At 37.6% G+C, this 24,604-nt stretch overlaps 1 protein-coding gene across 4 annotated transcripts in view; it reads left to right on the top strand.

Moving 5' to 3' along the window:
* BICC1 (BicC family RNA binding protein 1) overlaps positions 1-24,604 on the top strand; it is a 102,528-nt gene that overhangs the window by 63,188 nt on the left and 14,736 nt on the right. For 3 of the 4 annotated variants that reach the window (XM_064662408.1, XM_064662410.1, XM_064662409.1), the window contains 11 exons: positions 11,839-11,918; positions 13,085-13,243; positions 14,188-14,241; positions 15,177-15,371; positions 16,184-16,435; positions 19,177-19,308; positions 20,445-20,631; positions 22,013-22,171; positions 22,563-22,759; positions 23,049-23,190; positions 23,907-24,063. In XM_064662408.1, the coding sequence (XP_064518478.1) occupies positions 11,839-11,918; positions 13,085-13,243; positions 14,188-14,241; positions 15,177-15,371; positions 16,184-16,435; positions 19,177-19,308; positions 20,445-20,631; positions 22,013-22,171; positions 22,563-22,759; positions 23,049-23,190; positions 23,907-24,063 (1,714 nt within the window). Of the gene's footprint in view, positions 1-5,081; positions 5,193-11,838; positions 11,919-13,084; positions 13,244-14,187; positions 14,242-15,176; positions 15,372-16,183; positions 16,436-19,176; positions 19,309-20,444; positions 20,632-22,012; positions 22,172-22,562; positions 22,760-23,048; positions 23,191-23,906; positions 24,064-24,604 lie in introns of those variants that run through there. The other variant, XM_064662411.1, reaches the window with a different exon arrangement.

Raw genomic sequence — 24,604 nt, 5'->3', positions numbered from 1 at the left:
AAAAAAGCTTATGACAAAATTGGTTATGCTTTTAATCAGCTGACTCATTATATTAAAGATTATTACTTAGCTGTGTAAGTAGTATATCAGTCCAAAGGAAGACATTTTAAGAAACTCACTCTTTCCTTTTTTTTTTTCTTTTCCCCCAATCTACAATGGCAGACAGGGATATTTTTTGCATATTTTCTGCTTCTTTCTCTTTTGTTATTTTCGTAAACAAAACTTTAACCCCACTCATTGCCAACATCAGCAGCAGCTGAAAATGAACATCTGGTAACTTAGATTTGAGTGCCCAAATTGCAGTTCCTTTATCTGTGTCTGCAAGTGGTGTCCTTTGCTGTTCTGTTCTCATCTGTGGGCAAGAGCTGGGGGGTGAGTCAGTGCTGGGGCAGAGTGTGTGTGTGTGGGTGCACATTCCTCACAGGTGAGACTCTGCAGAATATTTTAGCTTTTTTTTTTTTTTTTTGGTTTAAGTTCCTGCCACAAACTCAACCATGTGTAGTTGTATTATTTCAGAACCAGTACTCTCCCATTAGCAGTGCCTGGGTGTTTAAAGGCAAGAGGTGAATGCTGTGGTGTCCCAGCCAGTTTTGCCAGTGGATGGCAGGGGACCCAGGTTTGTACCTTCTAGTCTAGTTTTTTTTATAACTTGCCATGAGTGACAATATTGGCTTATTTTGGCACCAGAAATGCATGCACACAAATTATCCAGTCTTTGCTGAGTGGCTGCTCCCCTTAGGGTGAGATGCAAAGCTGGAAAAATTCTGCTGTTTTTTGTGTTTAGGATGTTTGGCTTGTGAATATATTGGGGGAAAGAATCTTTGTAGTTTTAATAGTTCTCTATGTAGTCACCTTAGGTACTCACTGCTAAGCTTCCTAATTAACCTACAGACTACCTGTTGCAGTTTAATGATTGCTTACCCTAACACAAGTTTGTAAATGGTAAATATTTTCTGTAATGTGTTACTGAGGCAATCAATCCATAATTGACTTATATTTAAAGTGAGTCTCTTGCTGACATTGTGTTTATTGTTTGGAATGCCAGATTAATTACAGCATGTATTGCAGTTGCTGTATTATGAGCTCCATCTGTTTTTTATTAACTTTCTCTGTAAATGAGAAACTGTCAATGTGTACTGTCTCTTATGTTCTGAAGAAAAATTCCCCCAAACCCTATAATTGTGTACTTTAAAAATTAAAGAACCGTTGTGTTCAGATCCCAAGTTCGCTTATTTCTTTTGTTTCTGGAGCAGCTGACCCAGGCAGAGATGACTCCTCCCTGTTTTGCAATAAATAAATGGACAGAAGAGACCATCCCAGGGCATTTGAAACTTGGCCACAGGAGTTGGTGTTGAATCCCTTGGATCTGAGCAGTTAGACACGCACAGATCCACAGCAGCCCTTGTGCCAGCAGCTGGCAGCAAATCCTTCATTTACTGGAGTTATTTACACGAGCCACTTCAGAAACCAGACCCATCCATTAATTCTCCCCCTTTGCGTGCAGTGTAGGTGACAACCAAGAAAGCTTTTAAAGTCACATTTGCCTGAGCCTTTTATCTTGTTTGTTGTTGCCTTGTCAATTTTTCTGTGCTCCGGGGTGTGTGTGAGCCCACTGTAGCCATGAGTGCTGTTTCTGCAGGGAACTGTAAAATCATTAATTTGTATTGTCTCAGGGGAAGATAAAATACATTTATGGTGACACTGGTGAATATTTTAAGGAAACGAATTCTGAGTAGCACAGGAGCCACCAGATGTGCATTGTACTTCTAAGTACACTTATGAAAGAGTGATTTGAACTTGGTTCATTTCTGTAGGAAGTGTATGAACAAGATTTTTGAGCTTTTCTGTGTTTAATCAGGACTTGCTGTGCTTTCTGTGAAGAACAGCAGTTTGCTTATACTTGGGCAGATAAGGGAGAGGCAAAATACAAACACAGTTGTAATATGAAGGGAATTATCAAGGGGCTTAACATCCAGTCAGAGTGCTTGGCAGTAACTGCAATAAAAACTGAAATTTCAAGCTCTGGAATGCAGTAATATAAACTCTTATTGCTGTAATTGTACTTGAGAGTACAAATTTGTCACAATCATTCAGCGAAAACTGCAATTAGTCGATGTATTGGTTTGGATTTTTAGGAGCTTCTAGCCATTAGCAGATACCTTGCAATCAGCTCTGCACTGCATTTATATGCAAACTGGAGAGTGAGATAGTGTTTTACTCTGATTCTCATCTTTCTATTTAAACTCAATTTTTGGGACACGAAAAGCAATTTTTCAGAATGATTGCTGAAACTCACCTCACAGAGAAGCTCTGCAGGTGATTCATTTCCCAGAGGGGAGTTTTGCTCTTGCTCTAATACTGTGGAGAGAGTGATGGACAGAAGTGATGCAGAGAAAATTCATCTGAGAACAGCTCAGGAATGATTTCCTGATTTAAAAGGCAACACTGGACATCTTTAAGGTGTTTGGTGGTTTTGTGTTTGTTTCTTTCTTTTGTCAGCATATCACAAAGAAATTACCCTTGCAGGGAAACAGTGTGGGCAGAGTTGTTTACTTGCTATGAACCCTTCCCTAAAAACAAAAGCAAAGCTTTCTGAGTAGGTCACTGTCCTTTAGGAGTTGAAGGTTCTCTTCCCAGGTCAGCTGCAATCTGTGAGTCTTGCTGGAGAAAACAGTTTAATATCTGTGAATAAGAATAACCTTTTTCATGTCAGATATACAACTGTTACAGTGTCATATGAATATTGCCAAGAAATGGTGAATTATTACATGCTTAAAATGTGTGATTCAGTATTCACTTAAGAAATTGTTTGTATAAAACCATCTAGAAGGTTTTAATAGTTAGAAATAGTTGTCACCAAAGGGCCAGTCTTTTTGTTGATTAGGTGCATCACAAGTGGGTTTAGAAGGAAGATAGAAACACTAGTTCCTCTATCTGCCTGTTTGCTTTTTTTCTTCCTGGAGACTACAGCCTGCACAGCAGTGATGTATGGGGAAAGCTAGTACATTGCCCATACTGGCTGTAAAAAATTATTCACCTTGTGCTTTTAAAAAATAATAAAAGAAATAATCTTGTTCAATGAATGGCAGAAACTAGTTGATAACAAACATAGCAATTTTCAAGTCAAATTTCATACACTTAATATTATTGTAACTTTAAATACATATTGATATTTCACATTTCAAGCCCAAAATGTAGAGATGGAATGTATGTGACAATGACCTTTATATCTCAGTGAAAATGACTGCCCTCTTACAACTTCACAAAAAGAGCTAAGGGGGATATTCTTCGTTAGTACCTACCTGTTGTAAGCAATCTAATTTTTATCTGGTACGTGGAGATTAAAAATAGGTAGTGAATATGATCTGCCTGTATTAGAATTCCCTTCATAAGAGCCTAGTAAGCCATTAAATCAATATTACTGTGGAGTGTTAGACTAGGGTTTTACTGAATTGTCAGTAAAACTAGGGTTTTACTGAATTGTGCTGCTGTGAGTCCTTGTCATGCCTGTCTGTCACATCTCTGTGCCCTGGCACCCCCCAGGTGCAGATACTTGGTCACTAGGATTTATGAGCAATAAGACCTTTCTACATACACAGGTCTTGCTTTTATTATAAAGTAAGAAAAAGTAAGTACAGTCAATCATGTCCTCGAGATGAGTAATAAAAGTTCTGTTAGAGCTCACAGTGCATGATCTGATAATGCCTTGCTGTGACTTGAAATATGAATGGTTGTCATGTACTTTGTGTAGCTGTTGCCACTTGGTTGACTCTCAAGAAGACTGTTCAGGTGCTTCTTTATTGGACTTTTAATTTTTCTGTTTATTTAGAAGTAACAAAACACACAAACGTAAATCCCTACCTGTTCATCAGGAGTATGGTTGAAACAATCCCTGAAAGCATAATAATCCAGGAGAGAACTTTTCTGGGGAAATTCATTTCACAGTGTGATATTAAAGCAGAGAAAGTAATAAAGCATTTGTGATGACCAAAAATATTATATTAGCTGTCTCTGTCTTTAGTCACCAGATGTCTGATGTCCTGTTGAGAACCAGCTGTTTCTATATTTCTGATAACATTTCATTTCACCCTGTTCTCAAGAGGACAGTTCTGTTTGTCCTGTTCACCCAGGTGTGTGTAGTGCATTAGTCTTCACTACAGACTCGCTGCATCCTCCTGGCCCAGCCCCAGAATTGATGCTTCCCAGTGGCTCTATCAAAATCAGCTCACACAGTGCAGTCAGTTGGAGCAATAAGACATTAAAAGGTCCAGCAATCAGGGAGCAGGAAGGTGCAAAGGGAGTGTAGTTGGCTTTGGAAGTGGGAGCACTGCAAACAAGGTTGAGCCCGAGGTGTCCATTTATGCTCACAAGTCAGGTGCTGGGTTTTATTTAGCAAAACACAGTCACAATGACTTTTTTGAGAGTGTTGGTGTAAGAAACTAAAATTATCTCATGGCTTATGCATCAAAATGGTAACCCTGAGTATGAGTTTGTGTGCAGTGAAGATACAATGTTGTTATTTTTGATAGGAATGTTGTGGGTTGTTTATGTCGTCTCTCAAGTTTATCTTATAATACTATAGCTATTTTCTTCCCTTTATTTCTTATTTTCTTTCCCAGGGATTGTGATTCTGTGTCTGTGCTTTGAGATACAATAGCAACAGACATTTAAGTAATGAAGTGTGAATTCATTGGTTCCATGCTGAAGAAAACAAGATATAAAAGACTTTGTGTCCTGCTGAGAGATTGCCTTGCTTTTTTGGGTGGCTGCTTAGGCTAAAGGCTGGAGAGCAACTGCCCAAGAAGCAACAGAATTGCAGCATGGTGTCTGCCTTTTGGTGGCTAACTGCATTTACAAAATGTCCCTAATGCCTTTTTAAGAAAAATAAAATAAGGAATTTAAGCTAATTGTGGTGGTAAGAAACTGAAATTGTGTAACTCAAATGGGGTCTCTGGGTGACTACAATTAATTCATTCTTATCTCTTCTTTTCAGGTTTTCTTCTTCTCCACCTTGGCCTTCCCCTTCAAATCTGGTCACTTTTCTGTGATGTGTTACTGTAAATTGCCATAAGATCTGTTACCTCTTCCTTGTCTTACCTCTTTGCTTATGCTTTAAGAGAAGTCTTTTCAACTTCTGTCACTGGTCCCGAAATCCAGTCATCAGTAGTTTATTTCTCCAAACATAGGTGCAGGTAATCTGTTTTTTAAAGCTTATCTGATGTTTCTGGCTAATTTTCGCTTAATTCTGGGCATTCTGAAGATGAATTTTCAGTGTTCTGCTGGGCTGTTTCAAAGCCACTAAGAGACCCAAATGCGGGCTTCAGCTCTGATTTAATGTACAAGTGCATCTCATTTCATTTGTGATGGTACATCAAACATATTTCACTTTAAGGAGCCATTTTATGTGAAGTAGCCCGTTGCAGATTTTGAAGTTTTCTTTTGAGCTGCACTGAAATCTTTGAGAAACAAGGTTCTTTGCTCTGCTCTGCCAGAGGTTGCACAGCATTTCTTCGTGTTTCTGTGTGGGTAAGGTCAGTGTCTTTACTCAGTCTCTGCATTGTGAATATCTGTGTATGTCTGCCTGTGTATGTAAATGTGTGTTTTAAGTGCAATGCTATAAATGGTGGAGAGGAGGGAGAGAGGGATTGTAGGCTTCACATCACACAGTTGTTGCAGGGCAGGGTTGAAAAGCAATGCTCTCCTAGTTAATGCTTCTCGGGTGATTGAAGAACAGCAACCAAACTGTAAAAGGTCTAAAGGGGTTGTGTGTATACTGCTTTCCCTGGAGCTGTGGCAGGAGCAGTGCAACAAGTATTTGCTTTTTCTCAGCCTCCTTCTCATGTTCTGAGTTGAGCAGAAATTCTTCTAAAGATGGTTTGGAGTTCGATGCCAGTAAGTGGGAAAGTTAAGAGTCAAAAAGTTCTGAGAAGACAAAGAGTCTTTCAAGTGTGTGTGCACATATAGGCAGCAGCTCTTCCCAGGGACGTTTCATAATCAGTTGTTTGTCCACAACAAACAGATCCCCTAGAATGCCCAGAGCCTCAGGATTTGTCTGCTCTGAAGACACTATTAATTGCTTGCAGCCCATGTTCAGTTCCATGATGCTTTGGGTCGGCTTTTGATTGTGCCCAAGTTCACCAGTTGAAATCTCGTTCAGACACGATGATGCTGAAGTCTAATTTCAACTAAAAAAAAAAGACAATCCCAAATGAAAAAAAAACAAAACCATGTTTTTGAGTGATATCTGAGGATACTCAGCAGCCTGCAGTAGGAAATGATTCATTGTGTTCTGCCTTAATACATGAGTACCTTTTTTCTTCTGTGGTTTAGATCCTAGGAGATGAAGTAAGTGCACTGAGGGGCATTGGAGAGAGGGTGAGAGTTCTTTTAAACTGATAAGCCAACAGCAACAAGTGCCCAAGTGATGAATTTACTTTATTGTTCTATCAAGTTACTTTGCATGTACTCGTGAGCATTTGCTGAATGCTTTTAGCCTTAGTGTTTCTTCTCCATGGCAATACTTTGAGCCTGTATTAAGTCTGTCTTGGCTATTACCGATCCATCTAGTTGGGTCAGTGAATATCTACTTCTGCAACGTGTACACACAATATTTCCTAATTTATTTAAAAGCTTTAAATAAATTGTTTCAATTCAATTACCCTTTTCCCCCATATTAACAGGAAGCCTTACTTGACCTTGACCTTTTTGCTTAACTCACTTGTTTTATAGGCCTATGTTTCATCTTCTTGTTGTAGGGTGATTAATGTACTTGCCCTTTCAGATGAGAAACTACCATCTTCCATGCGTTCACTCTACTTTCTCTTTTTATTTTAACTTCTCATATAGCTTAATGTGTTTTTGCTGGTAGTTTTGGGGTCGATATTTTCCTAACTTGTCCGTTAAAAATGCTGGGTCTCTTTGTTTTTGTTTGAATGGCTCAAGTTCAGTAATACTCTTGGGCTATTCAGATCCTAATCAGCCACTTATTAAGAATGATTGTCATCTGCCCTGGTGTTGCCCAGTTGTCTGGCTATTTTTAGAGTGGTGGTATTTGTGACTTAAGTAAAGGCTGTTCATCCTGTAAACAAGCTGGATGCATAGCTGTGGTCTGAAGAGCTCCTCCAGACATTAAATGTAATGTCTGAATTGCAGGAGGGCCCTACACAGTTAAATGGCTTAATTATTTGAAATCCTTCTCGCCTGGCAAAAGTTAGTGTAGATGCATTTGCACTGGTACAAACATGTTTTTGCTTGGAGGGGTTTTTATTTTGTTTACTGGAGCTTTGCACACAATAGTAGCAAGAAAGCTGGAGGCTTGCTGGTATAGCCTTGGACAAAGAGACTGAAGAGGGGAAACCCTGCCAAAGTGTGGAGTGAGGAATTTGAGGATAGGAGCAATAAAAGACCACTTGAAGGCAGGAGTCTGGCAAAATGAAGGCTGTTGAGAAGAATTTCCATCATTTTCTGTTGTGTAACTTTAGCTTTCTATTCTATGTAAATATTTCTTTATTCTGGAGAAGGGGCGGGGGAATTTCTTAAAGTTAATGTTTTCTTTTCCTTTTTTAAGGAAAAATATATTGCCCTTTGAAATTGAGAAGATAAATTACTATACAATTTTTAAGACTTTGCAAGACAGTAATAATGTTGTTTCTTAGGAGCCAAAATCTCTTCCAGTGTCTGATACTATACTTGTATTTAAAGCATTAGAGCCCAGAGTTCTGTGTTTACAAATATTTTGCAGAACTTTGGCGTCTCATTTCTTTAGTCCAGGTAGGCACCGATTTTTTGCTCTATCTCTAGGCTTATATAAAGCATACTTCCAGTTTATTCAGAAGCTTAAAAAAAGGGGGTGGATTTTTTTTTCCCCCCCCAGTAAAAATAGGTATCAAACCCTGTGTTCCTCAGGGATGGAGAATGTCACCTAGACACAAGTGGCATTCTTGTGGCCCCAGTCACAGCAAGAGCCAGTTCCGTGGGAATTGGTTGTCCTTGTTCAGTGGGTGATTTCATCCCAGCTGGGGCTGTGTGCAAGTGCTGTGGCCACTTGGATCAGTGTAGATACTGACTGGAGGGTGAGTTTATGTTTATCTGTACTGTCAGTACTAGACAAGCATCATACCTGTTATACTTTTACACCTGACAATCCTCTTCAGGCTTTTGAGAGTGCCATTTATAATTTTTGGGACTTGGACAGTGTGTTGCTGCTGTCACGCCCTGTAGGTATTTCAAATACTAAATGTAGAGCTTTATCCGACAAACATTTTTGTCTTAGTACTAAGATGAGGTAGCATTTTTTTTTCTAAATTAAATGCAACTTAATCCATGGAATTGACAGTTGTATCTGGGAAATAGGTGGCAGGGAAATATTTTTTATGTTCAGACCTGCCTACTGTAAATACAGTAGCAGACAGATGTCACTTGTCAAATGGAAGTACTAAACACCTCAAGTTTGTGGTGACAAGTAATAATAAATTGTCTAGAACCCTTCTTAATCTATTTAGCTCCTTACTGGTGGCAACAGCTTCAGAAAACATTTGGAAAGCTAAAGTCAACTGTTTTAACTATTCCTTTGTATTGATGCACAAAGACCTTACACGGTCATTTCATTCCTACTTAGAAATCCTGACAACAATCTTCAGATACTCTCTGGTTTCGAACTTTTCCCTAGAAGGGTTCAGATGAAGTAGAAAGCTGAAATGGAAGGTGAATGCAGGTTCCATTAGGGACTGGTTTTCTGTAAGACATTTGAGGTCAAATGCAGCGTGATCTGCACTGGGCTGCACTGCAAGAAGTTTGGGAGAACCTTTCCTTTTGCTTATCTCTTGGTAAATCTGCCTGTGCTGTAGTGTTTACAAACAGAAAGACAAAGTCCTTTTCTTTGAAAATAAAAAACTTGGCCTGAAAAAAAAAAAAATAGGCAGCTTCTCTAGCTTATTTTTCATAATTCTTAGTCAAAAGAAAGTGTTTAGGGTTGTGTTTATTAAAAGAGTTGCATAATGATAGGTGATCTGATTGGCATAGATGGACCTTCGTTGGAAGACACTCTTGAAAACTGGGTTCTTTGATCTTGGGGGGGGGGGGGGGAAGGGTAGAATGGGAACCAGTGAACCTAAATGTCAGAGATCAGGCACAAATCCAGGAGGCTGAAACTGATAAACCATTAGAGTTTTCCACATTTTTCAGAGCAACTGCAAACCAAACAAGCTAATTGATTCCACAGGTATATTAAGAAATTTAGTTTCTTTAATACTCAGAAAATCAGGTTATATGATCTAATTGTCTCTCTAAATTTTTAATCAATTCCTGAACTGATCTGTTTGTTGATTTAGTGCTATTTGGGTACCTGTGGGTTTTCCTGCAGATCATACATATTTTCAATGTACTTTCAACTCCTGCAAAGCCAGTTCAAAGGCTTGAAAAATCTTTTAGTTACAAGTAACTCTTCTCAGGCAAAATCCAATGATGAAGTTGTATCTAAATTGTATTTCCCTGAAGGAAAGAATGAACAAGTCTCAAAGGAAGAATTTCTTTAACTTAAAACTGAGCTACTTCATATCCATTACCAACCACTGTGTCATTGAGAAGTCATGTAAGGAGAGGGTACTTAAGACCAATTTTGAAAGATCTGGTAGCATATTTTAGAATTGTCACTGGCATCAGTGGATGCTTTTTTGCCTTGTGGGTGGTTCTTTGGTTTTATTTTTAAAGGGAGTAATTGAGCTTTTTTTCATCTGAAAGGAACAAAGAATAAGTGTAGAAATACGGGATTATTTTTTTCTGAAGTTGTCAGTATCAACAGAAAAGAGGTGTCCAACTGAGGTGGAAAATAAAAAATAGATATTTTAAAATGTATTTTCACCCATGGCTAAACAGATAGTATTACGGAATGGTTGTAATGTTCTTTGGTACTAATAGGATGCCAGGCTTGATTTCAGATATTTTTCATATTTATAACCAAATGTGCATTAAAATATAATGGTTGCAAGTATGTGAAAATCAGTTCCAAGGGGGTGGTGGTCTGGTCTTTTCTTTTTCCTAGTTGCATCTAAAGAGCACTTGGAGCACACACAGTGTGCCAGGATCTGCTTCTGGGAATTTCTGACTGTGACATCCACTTCAAATATCATTCACAGCTTAAACACATTAGAACCACATGGCTTACTGTCAACTTAAAAAAAAAAAAAGAAAAGAAAATTTGCCTTTAGGACTATTTTGTTGGGTTTTTGTTTTACTTTGCTCCACTGTTTGAAAAGGCTGAAGCAGCAGATTTTTGAAGCTTCTGTAGTTTCTGTGTGCGCACCATGTTTTTGTGACTACAGTTTTTCCATTTTTAAAAATAAAATATGTTTCTCAGAACTCAAAATGCTGCATTTTTCCTGACTTTCACGAAACTTGGCAGTGAATCCTGTGTTCCTTCAGTGTTTCTCCATCCCTGGCTGAATGTGCTCAGAACTTCCCAGTGGTGAAGACTAGAGGCTTTTTTTTTATTGTTGGAATGTAAAGAGTATCCAGGCAAAGCTTAAACAGTTTCAACTTTCAATTCAATAGAACAGGTTTACAATCTAGAGCTGTATTATTTGGCATTTCTTCAGTAGGGAAGTGATTTCAATTATTGAGATGATGGGAAGAGCAGAGTTGTTGTACTACAGCTATGTTTTCTCCTGCCATTGAGTATGTATTTACTTTCAAATTCCCTAAGATGCATGTGTCTGCCTGCATAATACATTAGATTAATTCATGAGTCAGAAGAGGGTTGAGAATTATTTTTTTCTGAGAATAGTCCATTGCATCTCAGGAGAAAACCTCCTGTTAGATTGCAAAAGGACAGAGGACTCAAGAACAGGGGAAAGAGGCATCACCTGCAATTTTATGTCCTTGTTTCTAATAATTAGAAAGGTGGGTGGTAGTTGAGCAATTTTTGTTTGTTTTTTTTTGATTGAACCTTCATTTCATGTTTTGACAGTAATTGTACATTGTGGCACTTTATGCTTCTGGACACCAGATGGTGCTGCTAAACTGGCTTATGTGGAATTTTCACACTTTTTTACATAATTGATACTTGATTTAGTTTCAAAGTCAGGTCTGTACTTTCCAACCAGGTATATTCCAGGATGCAGAACTGTTCCTGATAGCTCAGCCCAAAACCTGCTGTTTAAGGGCAGTGGTCTGAAAATCACCATGTAAACCAAGTGGGTTACAGAATCAATATTTTAGATCTCCCTGGCCAAAACTTGCCATCAGCTGGAGTTCCTCCTGGGAATATAGCTTAGTAACAAATCTTAATTTATGTACTTGACACTTCAGAGATTTCATTTATTAAATTGTCATTTAAATTTGATTTGATAACTGCAATCAGAAAACTTCGGGTGGAGGCACCTTCTAGTGCCAGGTTAAAACTGCAAAGGATAGTTCTAGAGACTAATTAAATATAATGAAGTGATGGGAGGGTTTGAATTTGGTGGGGCTTTCCTTAGACATTATCTGTGTTAAGCTTGAGAAAGGCTGCCAAAAAAGCTGTTGCTATTTGTTTGAGAAGACACAATGGCTTAGCTATATAGTTGTACTGCAGACAATATTTATGATACTGTGATGTACATTTGGCATTTGATTTCTATTAATTTTCATTTGGTTATCATGTTTAATAAATTCATCTGGTAATCCTAATTGTGGGGCTGAAGGGATGGAACAAGACACTTGTTTTTTAGCTGAATCCCAAATGTTGGTGGTGCAGTTTTATCACTGAACCGTAAATAATGGGTTCAGATTTATTTAGGCAGGGAGGAAATTTTTTGATAGATTTTACTGTATTTTTCTTAAAAGTTTTTATTTCTTTTATAGATCCCCATATCAAAGTTTCTGGAAAAAAGGAAAACGTTAAAGAAGCAAAAGAGAAAATCATGTCTGTCTTGGACACAAAAGTAAGAAAACTTATTTAGAATGACACCTTAACCCCTAATTTTGTGGTGACATTGATCTCTTTAATAGGCACATTGAAAAGGGAACATATTTAAGGGCACTTTGAAGCAAAGTCTCCAATATATGTCCTACAGATGTTGATATTGGTGTATACCCACATATTTAAACATTCTGCAAGAAACTACTTGCTTAAAGCAGCTTTTCCATATCTGAAGTATATAGAAATAATATTGCCAGCCATATGGCTAAAAGCATACATGGTTTGTTCACTGGATTGGGTTTTTTTACTGTACAATCTGAAATACGGCTTCACTGCAAACAGTAGGTTATGCAACCACTTCAGAGAACCTAGAATTTTGTTTCTGTTTGAAATTCAATTTTAGGTGCGTTCATGCAGTTTTATTTCTAATGGTTACTGTATTCTTACACTCTGAAACATTAGGACCAAAATATCTAAAACATCTAGATCTTGGCCAGGGGTCTCTTTATGATCATCAGATCTTATTTTCTTGCAGTAGCAAGTCTTTTGGGGCATTAGGTATGGCTCCTGTGTAGTTGTATGGTGACTTTCTGATCCTCTGAACACATTAACAAAAGGAACACTCCAGTGACAAGCACTATTTTTTGAACAACTATTAATATTATTATGGACTTTTAATAATATAGCTTTTAAGAACAGCTGTAGGCAGTGTTTGTGTATTTCAAAAATTCCTGTACCAGGAAAATTTGTTTGTTACAGGAAGGAAAAACACTTGCTTTGTCCCATGGCTTTGATTTGCAGAGTCTTCATCATGTGATCCTGTCAGATCAGACAGGGGTGTGTGACTGCAACTGAAAGGACACAGAATTAAGAGAAATTAGAATGGACTGCAAAAGGACATTTAAGTCACAGTTGATAAAAACTTGGGTGCATTTTAAAATCCTTAGACATTTTTTGAAGATGCATTTTTTGGGGTATTTATTTCCATGTTCTTTCCTCACTGGGAAGAAAATGTGGCAAGTTTAGCATCCGACTATGATCCACATGAAAAATGTCCCTGAGTAGAAGCTAAGGCATGGCAAAAGTACTTTGGAAATCAAGAATGAGATTCAAAATTGTAAGTTACATTGCTCTTAAAAACTCAGGTTCTGCTGTGAACAGGTCTAATCGTGGGTGCTTGATTTCCAGAGCAATCGGGTAACCTTGAAGATGGATGTTTCACATACAGAACATTCTCATGTGATAGGTAAAGGTGGCAATAATATTAAAAAGGTGATGGAGGAAACAGGATGTCATATCCATTTTCCAGACTCAAATAGGAACAACCAAGCAGAGAAAAGCAACCAAGTAAGTATTGTTTAATACTGAGCTCATTTGTATTGTATTTCCTGAGAGTATGAAACATTTCTAATCTTCTTTCGTCAATTTGGGTTTTTTGGGGATAGTGAATTCCTGTTCAGGGAAATAGATTTTTGGTATTTACACTCTGTGGAAAGCACAGGGCTTCCTAAGTGAGCAAATCTTTAGAAACAGATTGAAACAATTTGCAATGGCTCATGAATCACTTTAATTTTTCTAAGCGGAAATTACTTTGTGCTTACAGAAGTCAACAACTTGGTGTGAATGGTAGAGAAGCAGTATGAAAAGATCTGGTTTTTTTTTTTCTCATTCAACACCTGACTTATTCAGCATATTGATTAATTTTTTGGTACTTTTTGCTTATGGTGTAACTTGGTTGAAAACTAAATTTTCTGGCGAGCTACCAAAAGTGAATGTCCTATTGTAAGAGTTCAACTTCATTAGATTAAGTCATTGAACCTGAATTGTACATCATTTCTAGTGCAAATATTGCTGAAATGTTTACTTTCAAGTCCCTCATCACTGTACTTAAAATTCCCTCTTGTGCATCCTGAGCAAAATACAGTCATTTCAAAACATTCAAGAAAACCTCCTGTTGTTGAAAATTAGCACTGAGCACACGTATACAGTAGTAATTCCACTACTTGACCCAAACCACTGTATTGTTTGATGTATCCATTTTTTTTCCTAGTTGCTTAAACCTATGTAATGTAAGATGCTATAACATGCATAGATCATTTTTTTAAAAACCTGGTTATAGTTTTCAGCTAGTGTTTAGAGAACACTGGTGTCACCAGGTTTGAAATAAGTGATTATTTTTTTTATTTATTTTTAGATTTCTTTTTGTAAGGGGAATACTGATAACTGAATAACTTTTCCAAAGCCTCAGTTGAAAATGTGACGCAATGTTTTCTCTCTCCTTGCTCTTCCAGGTGTCTATTGCTGGACAGCCAGCTGGAGTGGAGTCTGCAAGAGTTAGAATTCGGGTAATAGTCTATTTTAGAATAGTGTTCCCTTGAAAAACACCTGAAAGGGAAAAAAAGTATAGATTTGAGGACCCTAGGGTTGTCTGGCTCTGTCTTATGACAGCAGAAACGTAGGAACAAATGTGAGTATCCATGTGAGTAATATGCAAAGGGTGTTCTAAAAGTGATCACCTTCTGGCGAGATTTTTAACTAGCAGGTGGGTCTTGAACACAAAGTCTACAGGATAAACAAGATGTAAATTATTACACACTGTGTTGAAAATTACATCTTAACTTACCCACCACAGATGGCCTGTAGAAGCTTGAGCATCCAATGTCAAACTATGACTTAGGAAAGGCAATTGCTGCCTCTTAAATTTTAACCATTTTCATGTGTAATTTATGTAAATAATTTGGTGGAATTCAGCCATTTTCCACTCATGGCAATTTTCTATCCTTTCCTTCTAGTTTTGTGTGTTTTGGCATGGATAATTATAAGTTGAATAAATTATGAACAGTCCCTTGCAGTTGTTTAGTGAGATTTGTCTCTTACACAACCTTGGTCTTAAAAATCATGTTAATCCATGACAGAAAGGAGACTTCTCTAGCAAGTTTTACAAATATTGACCTGTTTGTAGATCTGCATAGATAAGTAAGGGAATCTGCTTGGCTTTCTTGTTGTTATGTAATTGCAAATGCTTCTGCTATTTTGAATTAAAAAACCCAAACAAACAAAAACCAACAAAGGCTATGCAAGAAAACCCCACTCTAGTGTCCCTGGAAAAATTGGTGCCATTTTGCAACTGATGATATATTTTTATCAATGAACTCCAGGCAGGGGATATATTATGGCAGTTTAATCATCACTGACCAACACATGATTGAGGAATAAAGTTGATATAGTTTTAATGAGTATGATTTTGGTTTTCAATATTTGGTCTTCAATGTTGTTGTAGGAGCTGCTTCCATTGGTACTCATGTTTGAATTGCCTATTGCTGGAATTCTTCAACCCATCCCAGATCCTAATTCTCCGACAATTCAGCATATATGTCAGACATATAATATTTCAGTTTCCTTTAAACAACGCTCTCGAATGTATGGTGCTACAGTCATTGTCAGAGGGTCACAAAATAACACTAGTGCTGTGAAGGTAATGTGTCTTCTTAGTTCATAATGTAGATACCTAAGAAGTGTATTGGTTTAAAAATGCACAGAAAGTAGTTTTAAGTTTAGGATTTAGCGTTGTTTATGATAAGCTTTTAGTCTGGCTTTCATCTCTTGCACGCTGTTCAGGTTTCCAGCAATGCTGGAATCTGTACTGATCTTACTCATCTTTTAATTTGAAGAAACCCCAAACAAAAACCAGGGAACACACCTCCCATCTTAAATTCTTCATGCTCAGCTCTTCTCAACATACACTCAAATATATAACCTTGAAAGTTGCCTGAACAGTCAATAAAACTGATCTTGCGAAACCAGCACTGGGAGATGTGAATTTGACAGTCAAGGAAAGGAACTGCCATGAGCCTGTTTATCTTAATAAAATAGAGTGTTCTTGTGAAGAACTGGCAGTGTGAGAGATTGATATGGTCCCAGATGGGTGTTCCTCAAGCCAGTAGGAACATCTTAGGCCAAAACTGAAAGACAAATTTTGCATGTAATCTTACCCAAATAAATCTCTGTCAACTTTCTTATTGCCATGTGTGGCCACAGGTCTGTTGAGACCAAACCATGCGACATTGTCTTACTGCCTTTTTCAGAAGCAGTGAAATGCTGCACTTGGTCATCAAATGGGAGTTAGTGGGTAGAGTTTAGTCCATTTATTACCCTTAACAAATCAATCGTGGTTTTAAAACGAACAGTATTTTGTTTACCTTGCCTGACAAGTGCATGACAAGTAAGGAAGCACTCTGAGCCTGTGAGCATTATTTCACCAGTTTCCTTCATTTCCCCCCACCTCAGGAAGGAACAGCCATGCTCTTGGAACACCTGGCTGGGAGCCTGGCCTCTGCAATCCCTGTGAGCACACAGCTGGACATTGCAGCACAGCATCATCTCTTTATGATGGGTCGGAATGGCAGCAACATCAAACATATCATGCAGAGGACTGGTGCTCAGATCCACTTCCCTGACCCCAGTAACCCACAGAAGAAATCCACTGTCTACCTCCAGGGCACAATTGAGGCTGTCTGTCTTGCCAGGCAATATCTCATGGTAAATACTTTTCAGCGAGACTTGCACAAAAAAGCTGCCAGATTATAGAAAATATGCTCATTTGGCACGTGTTTATGGCTCAAGTTGTAAGTTAGCCTTAGAGAGGGAGGATTGCTACTCACACTGCAAAAAGCTGATTCAGTTGAGTGCTCTATTTTTGTCAGTGTTTGCAGTTATCTAAAATATTTGTAATCTCTGGTAACATGATTTGAAAAATGACCTTGGTAATATAAATGCATCATAAGCAATTTAAATTTATGATAACGATATGCTTCTGAGTAGAGGCAGATTTTTTGAGTGTTCTGTTGGTGTTGGATGATGGGTTGTGTTTTGTTTTGCCAACCTGCCTTTTCTGTGTTTGTCAGGTAAGTAGGTTTCTTTTGAGAGGAAATGTCTGGAATTTCTTAGTTCCCACGTAGGCAAGTTTTCAATGCAATTGGGAAACCATAGGAAATAATTACTCATTCTGCAGACTTACATTTTTTTATAGTATTATAGCCACAGTTCTATGAGGCCTTTTATAAAAATAGCTCTGGTGATGAATATTATTTGTAGAGATTTTTGTTATATTGGTCTTTAAACCTCACAGGAGCCTTTAGGCATTTTTTAGTGCTAATTTATGTACATTTTTTTATATATGTGAATATTTATGGACAAAACATGGGAGCCCTGGACTCAAATCCAATGCAAAGCTGGTAAGAGATTAAACCATGGTACCTTTTAATTCCAGGAGTCCCCATGTGTGTTACAATGCACTGTGCCTTGCTCTATATTAGAAAATAAAAATATGTTGCCTTTCTGTTTAATGCAGTTATATTCAGATTATTGTGTTCTAGAATATTATTGTCTGTAAATGCCAAGAGATAACCTTATTCTACGTATTTCTTTGGTGAGGTTTATGTAGTGCTTTTCTGATGGTTCATGAAGTAGAAGGAAATGCAACCAAACTATCACATGAATATCAAAGTACATATTTTCTCTAAAAACTTGGAATTATGTGAGGGCTTTTTTTTTTTTTTAATACTGAAGTTTTATTTCATTCCAAACACATCAGTACAACTTAATATCCCTCATCACATCCACTGCATCACCCTTTAAGAACTGTACAGACCAGGAAACTTGGTCTCCCTTTGAACTCACAGACCTCACATGTCCTGAAACTGTTTCCAGTTTTGTAGATAAAACAACTCTTGTTTAAAATGTTCTTGTTCTCTTTCTTCCTCTCACCCCAAAGGCTTTGGTTTCAGCTGTGTTTTTGTCATCAAAAAATATTGAGACTTGCTTTCTGTTAGTTTTTCGTATAATAATGAGGACTGTACCTTATTTAAATACAGACAGCATTGACAACTTAGTTTTTTTTAATCCAGTTCCTGTCAAAGAACATTTGTTTCTTTTCTTCCCATCATCTTCATGCATATGCTCTAAACATACAATAATCAAGTGGTAGGGGGAAAAAAGAGCCTTTTAATATGCTTATAAAACCTGACTTTTCAACCTGTAAGTTTTGGGGTTTGTGTTTTTCTTGTTAGCCTTGAGTTGCATTTTCCTTCAGCAGGCTTTTGGCGAGATCTTCTGGTATTATTTTCTGCAACTTTTTTTACAATAATATTTTGAAAACCCAAGTATGAAATGCTCCCAGCAGTTCTGTTACTGTTAAATCCTTGATTATTGACTTTAGTGTTTTTAGATAGACTATATCTATAATTATTCTTTTCAGACAAGTTCATATTGTGGTGTTAAGCTGTGCTTGTCAGTCTTCCTGTGGTCAAAATATTTAGGATGCCTTGCTTTAATTTTCCTGAAGTCAAAATTGCTTTAATTGAGGTTTTGGTAGTATTGGGCAGCTATAGAGAAATGCTATTTAATATTAAATTATATTGAACAAGTGATCTGCAGACTAAATACACCAATTTGCTGCTTTTCATTCTGAAGCCAAAGCAGGAAACTGATTCATTAAGACCATTTCCTTGACTGCATCTTACTGTGGATTTTTCCCTGACACATGTGATACTATTTATTGTGAACCTAAATTCACCAGAAGTAGGATTTGCTTTTTACTGACTTTTTACCCTCTGTTTTTGTGATTTTATGAGAAGTAGCAATCTGATAATTTCTAGATATCCTGTGACAATTCAGTTTTTCGTTGTTTCATTGGTCTGGGCCTTTTTTAGGGATTTTTTTTTTTTTTTAACTCCATAAGGTTTTAGTACTGGAAGTGTGTTACAGATGTCATCCACATCACTAGAAAATATTTATCCAGCTGATCTGGGACAGGGGAAGAGAAAGGTAAAAGCTAAGACTTAGGCATTGGTGATTTACAGAGAAGCTTTTTAGAATGAGACATTTCAGTGTGAGGCCTCCTATCAATTCCTGACAGGACTTTTTTCTAATTTAATAAGTAGTAGTGGTTTCTGAATTTGAATTCCCTGGACACCTCTAAGTCTGTATAAATAACTAATCAGGGTGCATATGTGCTGATTGGAATGCCAAATATTTAACAAACCAGTTCACCCTTAAAGTAACAAACTGTTCAGACTCCCAGGGCAGAAAAATACACCTGTGTTCTTGCATACAAGGAAACGGCTCTCCTTAAAATTTCATACTTGCTTTTTTTTCCCCCTGAACTTCTGGTATCATGATGTGTAAACGTTACAATGACTATATTTCAGTTTATTGCTAACATTTGCATGGGAAAAGGGTCAGTTATAAGTGTTGGTAATTTTTTGTGCCTTTCTTTTCAGGGTTGCCTTCCTCTTGTGCTCATGTTTGATATGAAGGAAGAAATTGAAGTAGAGCCCCAGTTTATAACACAGCTAATGGAGCAGTTAGACGTCTTCATAAGCATTAAACCTAAGCCAAAGCAACCAAGCAAGGTTTGTGCAAAGCTAATATATCCCTTTTAGGCTGTCGTGGCAACTTTATAGAGCTGATAAGTTGACATGTGTGCTCTTCCTCTCTAACTTAATGGATCATAAACTTGTAAAAGGCATATATATTTTGTGCTTGAAATACCAGTTTAAGTGATCCAGCAGCTCTACTTTATGGTAATTTGACTTTCATTAAATGTTTGGTAATACAGAAGTTAGCTTTTGCATGGAATATACTGATAAAGGAAATGAATTATGAGGAGACAAATTGTATCTGACTAGAACTTCTCTTGACTGTTTTGTAAAGAAATTCGTCTAAAATTGCAGCTTCCCTACACAGTCACAGTGTTCTTTAGCAATCAGAACTAAACAAAAATAAAAATAATATTGTGACTAGAAGAAATGTTGCTGTTACATGCAAGATATTGGAAAGAGTCACGAAAAGCAGAAATACAAAATACTTCTAAAAAAGAGGTGTTCATTGTAAAATATTCCAGTGTCTATGGGTAAAGGACTCTGCAGTTGTCTGTGTGGTTGTATATAATGCCATAGCAGGCAAAACCTTGAAATACCAAGTGATCATTCCACTGTGTCAGTAGGTAAGCTTCCCTGTGTAGGGATATATAAAATCAATACAAAGAAACACCCTGTAGAGCATGTACAAGAAACAATGGGGTTTTTTTGCAATATAATTTTCCAGGTATCTATTACTTTATTCTCAGACAGCTAAGAATTGAATAGCTGAATTTAATATGAACAACTTTTCTTGTCCACTTCAAGGTATAGACCGCAGGTAAAAGAGAAGATAAGATTTTAATTATTGATTCACTTATCTAGGTCTTGGGGCACTTAACATTTGGTGTGCTAAATAGCACCAAGGTACAGTAATAATTAATTTTCTTAAGACAGGGAGGTCTTCCATCATTCTCATTGCAAGTGCACATGAAATCCCTAAACTCACTGTCAAGGCCACTGGATTTGAGTAGCTGGTAATGTTAGCTCATGCTGTCTCACAGGGCTGTTATTGATGGCCATGGAGAAGTATTAAGAGTTACCTGTGTTGCAGATCCACCTTATGAAACTGCATTACTCACTTATTTTCCTTTTCTGTTGTTTTTCGTTGTTGTTTTCCTCCCCTACAGTCTGTGATTGTAAAAAGCGTTGAACGAAATGCCTTAAATATGTACGAGGCACGGAAATGTCTCTTGGGACTTGAAAGTAGTGGAGTCACCATAGCATCAAGTCCCTCTACTGTCTCATGCCCTGTTGGTCTGTCTTGTCCTGGTTTGGATATTTTGTCCTCAGCAGGACTTGGACTCACTGGGCTCGGTATGCATTTTTTTATATTTATATTTTTATGTTTTTAATAGATATCTATTTGTTTGAAACTTAATTCATTTGTACTAGAAAAAGGGACCAGATGTGTGTTTTGCATAAGAAGTCGTGTTAAGGCATTAGAGAATTCCAACAGCATCTGACCTTTCAAGGGATTGTTGTTATAAAACTTCCTCCAAGGCTTTCGTAATCAGGTGTGTGACTCATCCCTGCAGGAAAAAAAAATCTCTAGAAGTACTCAAACCACTCAGCTGAAAGTGAAAGGGAGGGAAATACAGGTGAGGTAGGATGTGGCTTTTACCATGTCTTTGGCAATGTGATGTCTCAAGCTGCCCTGAATTTGTGTAGGTGCTGAAGCCTGTCACCAGTACATGGAATTTAACACAGCTAACAGCACACTTCAGTTCTGGCTGTATTTCACTGTAATGGAGGGATACACGAGCTTCTAGTTTAGACCTTGCTTATTGGTATGTAATTCAGGACAGAAATGTGTAAGCTTCCTGTCTTAATGTAATTTTATAGAAGCAGATCATAGTCCAGGCTGGAATTACTGTTTTATTTTCAAGCTTTGTATCAGAAAGCCAAGCAGTCCCAGAAGAATTTTGTGACAAACCTTGACACTGGTTCGTGAAACTGAGTTCTCGTGTCACCACTGTGCTCCCTTGTGACCTGCCACCCAGGAGTGCTGTGTGGTTCCATGTCACGGCTGCCCTGGGGTCACACAGGGACAAGTGTTTGTGCCCTTTGACAGTGGGTGTTACTGCTGCTTTTGTGACTGTTCCTGTCATGGGGTTTTTACCTTTTTAGTGTATATTGCTGAATTTATAAATCTTCTAACATGAAGAGCTGGTTTGAGGGAATGCTTTGGCAGTAAGCAATGCATTTGGGGGGTGGTTTGCAGTCAGCATTGAAGATGCAAAAAGGAATCGAATAGTCCTTAGTGCAGAAGTGGTGATTCATTCATAGGAGCTTCTGAGGAAAGGGTTATTGTCTGAAATGAAAGTAAGGTGGTGTAGTACAGTTGCTTTCTTGTGTGATGCTGCTTTGAAGCAAACCATCAGAAGCAGTAGAGAGGATACAAAGGGATGGTGGGGCTGAGAAGCAGCTGGTGCAGACTGTTATGACAGGAGTTAGGGTCCAGTAAAAGGACATAGAAGATGCTGCAATTCTTCTTGGATATATGATTCCAAGTTCAAGAACAGGCATTCTTAGTGTGCTCTGTGCACCAAATGAACAGCAGGGTTATTGTTAAAATTAGTTTGTGAAACATGTGCTGGTGCAATTTAGTGGGTGTTTGTTTGTTTTCAGTTGGTACTTCTGAAAAATCATTTTCTGCAGGTCTTATCAAAATATTCACTTGCATAATTTTTTTCAGGCCTTTTAGGTCCAACAGCCCTGTCAGTCAACACCTCAACTGCTCCAAACTCTCTTTTGAATGCCCTTAACAGCTCTGTGAGCCCCTTGCAGAGTCCAAGTTCAGGCACTCCTAGTCCCACGTTATGGGCAACATCTCTTGCTAACACAAACACCACAGGTTGGTGCAAGTTTAATGTGAATTACATGATCTGTGCAACACTAAGTCATCAGAGTGACAATTGATGAGTCCAGAATATTTCATTCTTTGGAACCTTAATTCCTACATTTATCTTAACATGGATGGATGAATAAATATGCAAAATTAAAGTTATAACTTAATATAAACTTATGGCGTGCAGTCCCATGCGATGTTTTCATCTGTTTTATAAAAAACAACTAAGTTAACCTATCCAGTATTGGGTAGATAAAGCAATTTTTTTTTGCATGTAATTCTAATGGAAACCTTTTAGTAATGTATCACAGCTACATAAACATTTGTATAAAGTAGTATAATGCCTGAGAAAATTAAATGAGAAACTTAATCAGAACATAACCAAATTTCGTTCCAGGTTTTTCTGCTATTCCACACCTAATGATACCATCTACTGCCCAAGCAACCTTAACTAGTATTCTGTTGTCTGGAGTGCCTAATTATAGTCAAAACACTCCATCTCCACCACCAGGCTTGACTCCTGTCGAAGTCCACGTTAACGGCATGCAATCGGAGAGTAAAAAAGGCTCCCCTTCTTTAAATGGTCATGTGAAGGTAGGTGGTGTCTCTGGAGAACCAGATCTCTTTGTAATAGACCTCTGCTAAGGAAAGCTGAAAGAGAAAGCTATCCATGTTAGTAGTTCTTAAAGCTTTTCAGTTTATAAATATAACAGCAGCGTTTTCAAATATGACTGAAAAGACTGACAAATAGAACATTCAGACGTATTGTTCTCCTGTACCGGCGATGGGTTTCTTTTTCTCCTGCACAGATAGAAAAGGGAAATTGCTTCAGTATTTCCTTAAGCATACAAGTGACTTTAGGGGTTTTTGACAATCGTTTCAGGCCTCAAATATCAAGTATGCTGCACTGTCTGCCACATCGCTGGGGGAAAACGTGTTGAGCGCGAACCACAGTGACCCGGTGAGACAAACAAGTACTCATGGTGCCTCAGAACAAGGAGCTGCCAAGTCAAACAGTGAAGAAGGTAAGATTTTGATGTTGCATTCCTTTATCTGGCAGTGTTTGCACAGTCTGTGTGCAGTTTATGAAACAAAAGCATAAAGGTATTCCCTGTGCATTGGTTTTGCAACCACATTACAGGAAAACAATCCTGGATCTCCCAGATTCGTTGTCCAAGAAAGTAAATAGAAGTAGTAAGTGAGATGTGCTGTTGATACACCTTAAATAACCTAATGCAGTTGTTACATTTCACACATTCCCTAAGAACAGAGGGAAATAACCCACAAGGATTTTAGTTTTCTTTTTGCAGCAGCTTAACTCCCTTGCTTAAAACAATCTCTCGTGGTTTGAAATGATGTTTTATTTTTGCTTTTTAACAAAGGGAAACAATTAATGCCTTTGAGAACATTATTGCAGAAAATTGTGTAGAACACACAGATTTGTTCGGAATGCTTAGTCACTTCTAATTGTCAGTCTTCACATTTAATACTAATCAATTTTACTTAAAATAAGTATCTTAAAAAAGAGAATGCTTAGTGTGTCTACTATATATGTGAATGCTAACACCTTTTCTGTGCATTTGAACTTACATACCTGACTTCTTAACCTTAACCAAGAAGACCAGAACAGTTCTGTGAGGAGGAAGAGCAGATTTTGTCCCATAGTTGTCATTCCTTCAGTAAGTTCACTAGAGCATAAAAGGTTGTTGTTGTTTAACTATTCTTTTTATTGATCTTGTAGGTTGCAATGATGCTTTTGTAGAAGTGGGCATGCCAAGAAGTCCTTCCCATTCAGCAAATACCAGCGATCTGAAGCAGATGATGAGCTCTTCGAAGCAGGCCTGTGCCAAGAGGCAAACGGTTGAGTTACTGCAAGGCACCAAAAACTCTCACTTACAGTAAGTTGAGTGTATAAATACAGATTAATGGGACTTTCGCAATACAAAATTACTTAATATGTTTTTATACATGGAAGGAGTGGTTCACTTGTAAGATACTCAAAGAACTGATTTAATTTGGCTTGGATTTTTAATCACATCAGAAGTTATTATAGCCCCCAGTTTGTCTGATAACTGCAAACTTTTTGTACATCGTAAGTATTTTTTGTTAAAAAAGAATAAATGTCTTTCTTCTCTCACAAAAGAATAGGGACTTTTGTCAGAGGAACTTGCATTACCTGTTTCTAAAGGATATATTTTTTTGCACTTTCCTTTTTTATTGAGTGCTTTGAGAATAGCTCCTAACTGACAACTTTTTCCTTTTGTGTGTACCTGAGGCTGTTTGCTTCTTAGAAAAGCAGTATTCAGGGCATAAGAGCATGTTCTCAAACACTTGTTTCAGTGTTTGCTTGGGTTGTTGTTTGTTTTTTTTTTTAATGAGACAGCAGTGGGAAAGGCTCTTTTGAGTCATAATATGTCTTGGCAACACAGGTTTTGTTCT

Source organism: Pseudopipra pipra, chromosome 8, assembly GCF_036250125.1.
Source record: "Pseudopipra pipra isolate bDixPip1 chromosome 8, bDixPip1.hap1, whole genome shotgun sequence".
NCBI classification, from domain to species: domain Eukaryota; kingdom Metazoa; phylum Chordata; class Aves; order Passeriformes; family Pipridae; genus Pseudopipra; species Pseudopipra pipra.
This window is presented reverse-complemented; position numbering and strand designations above follow the sequence as displayed.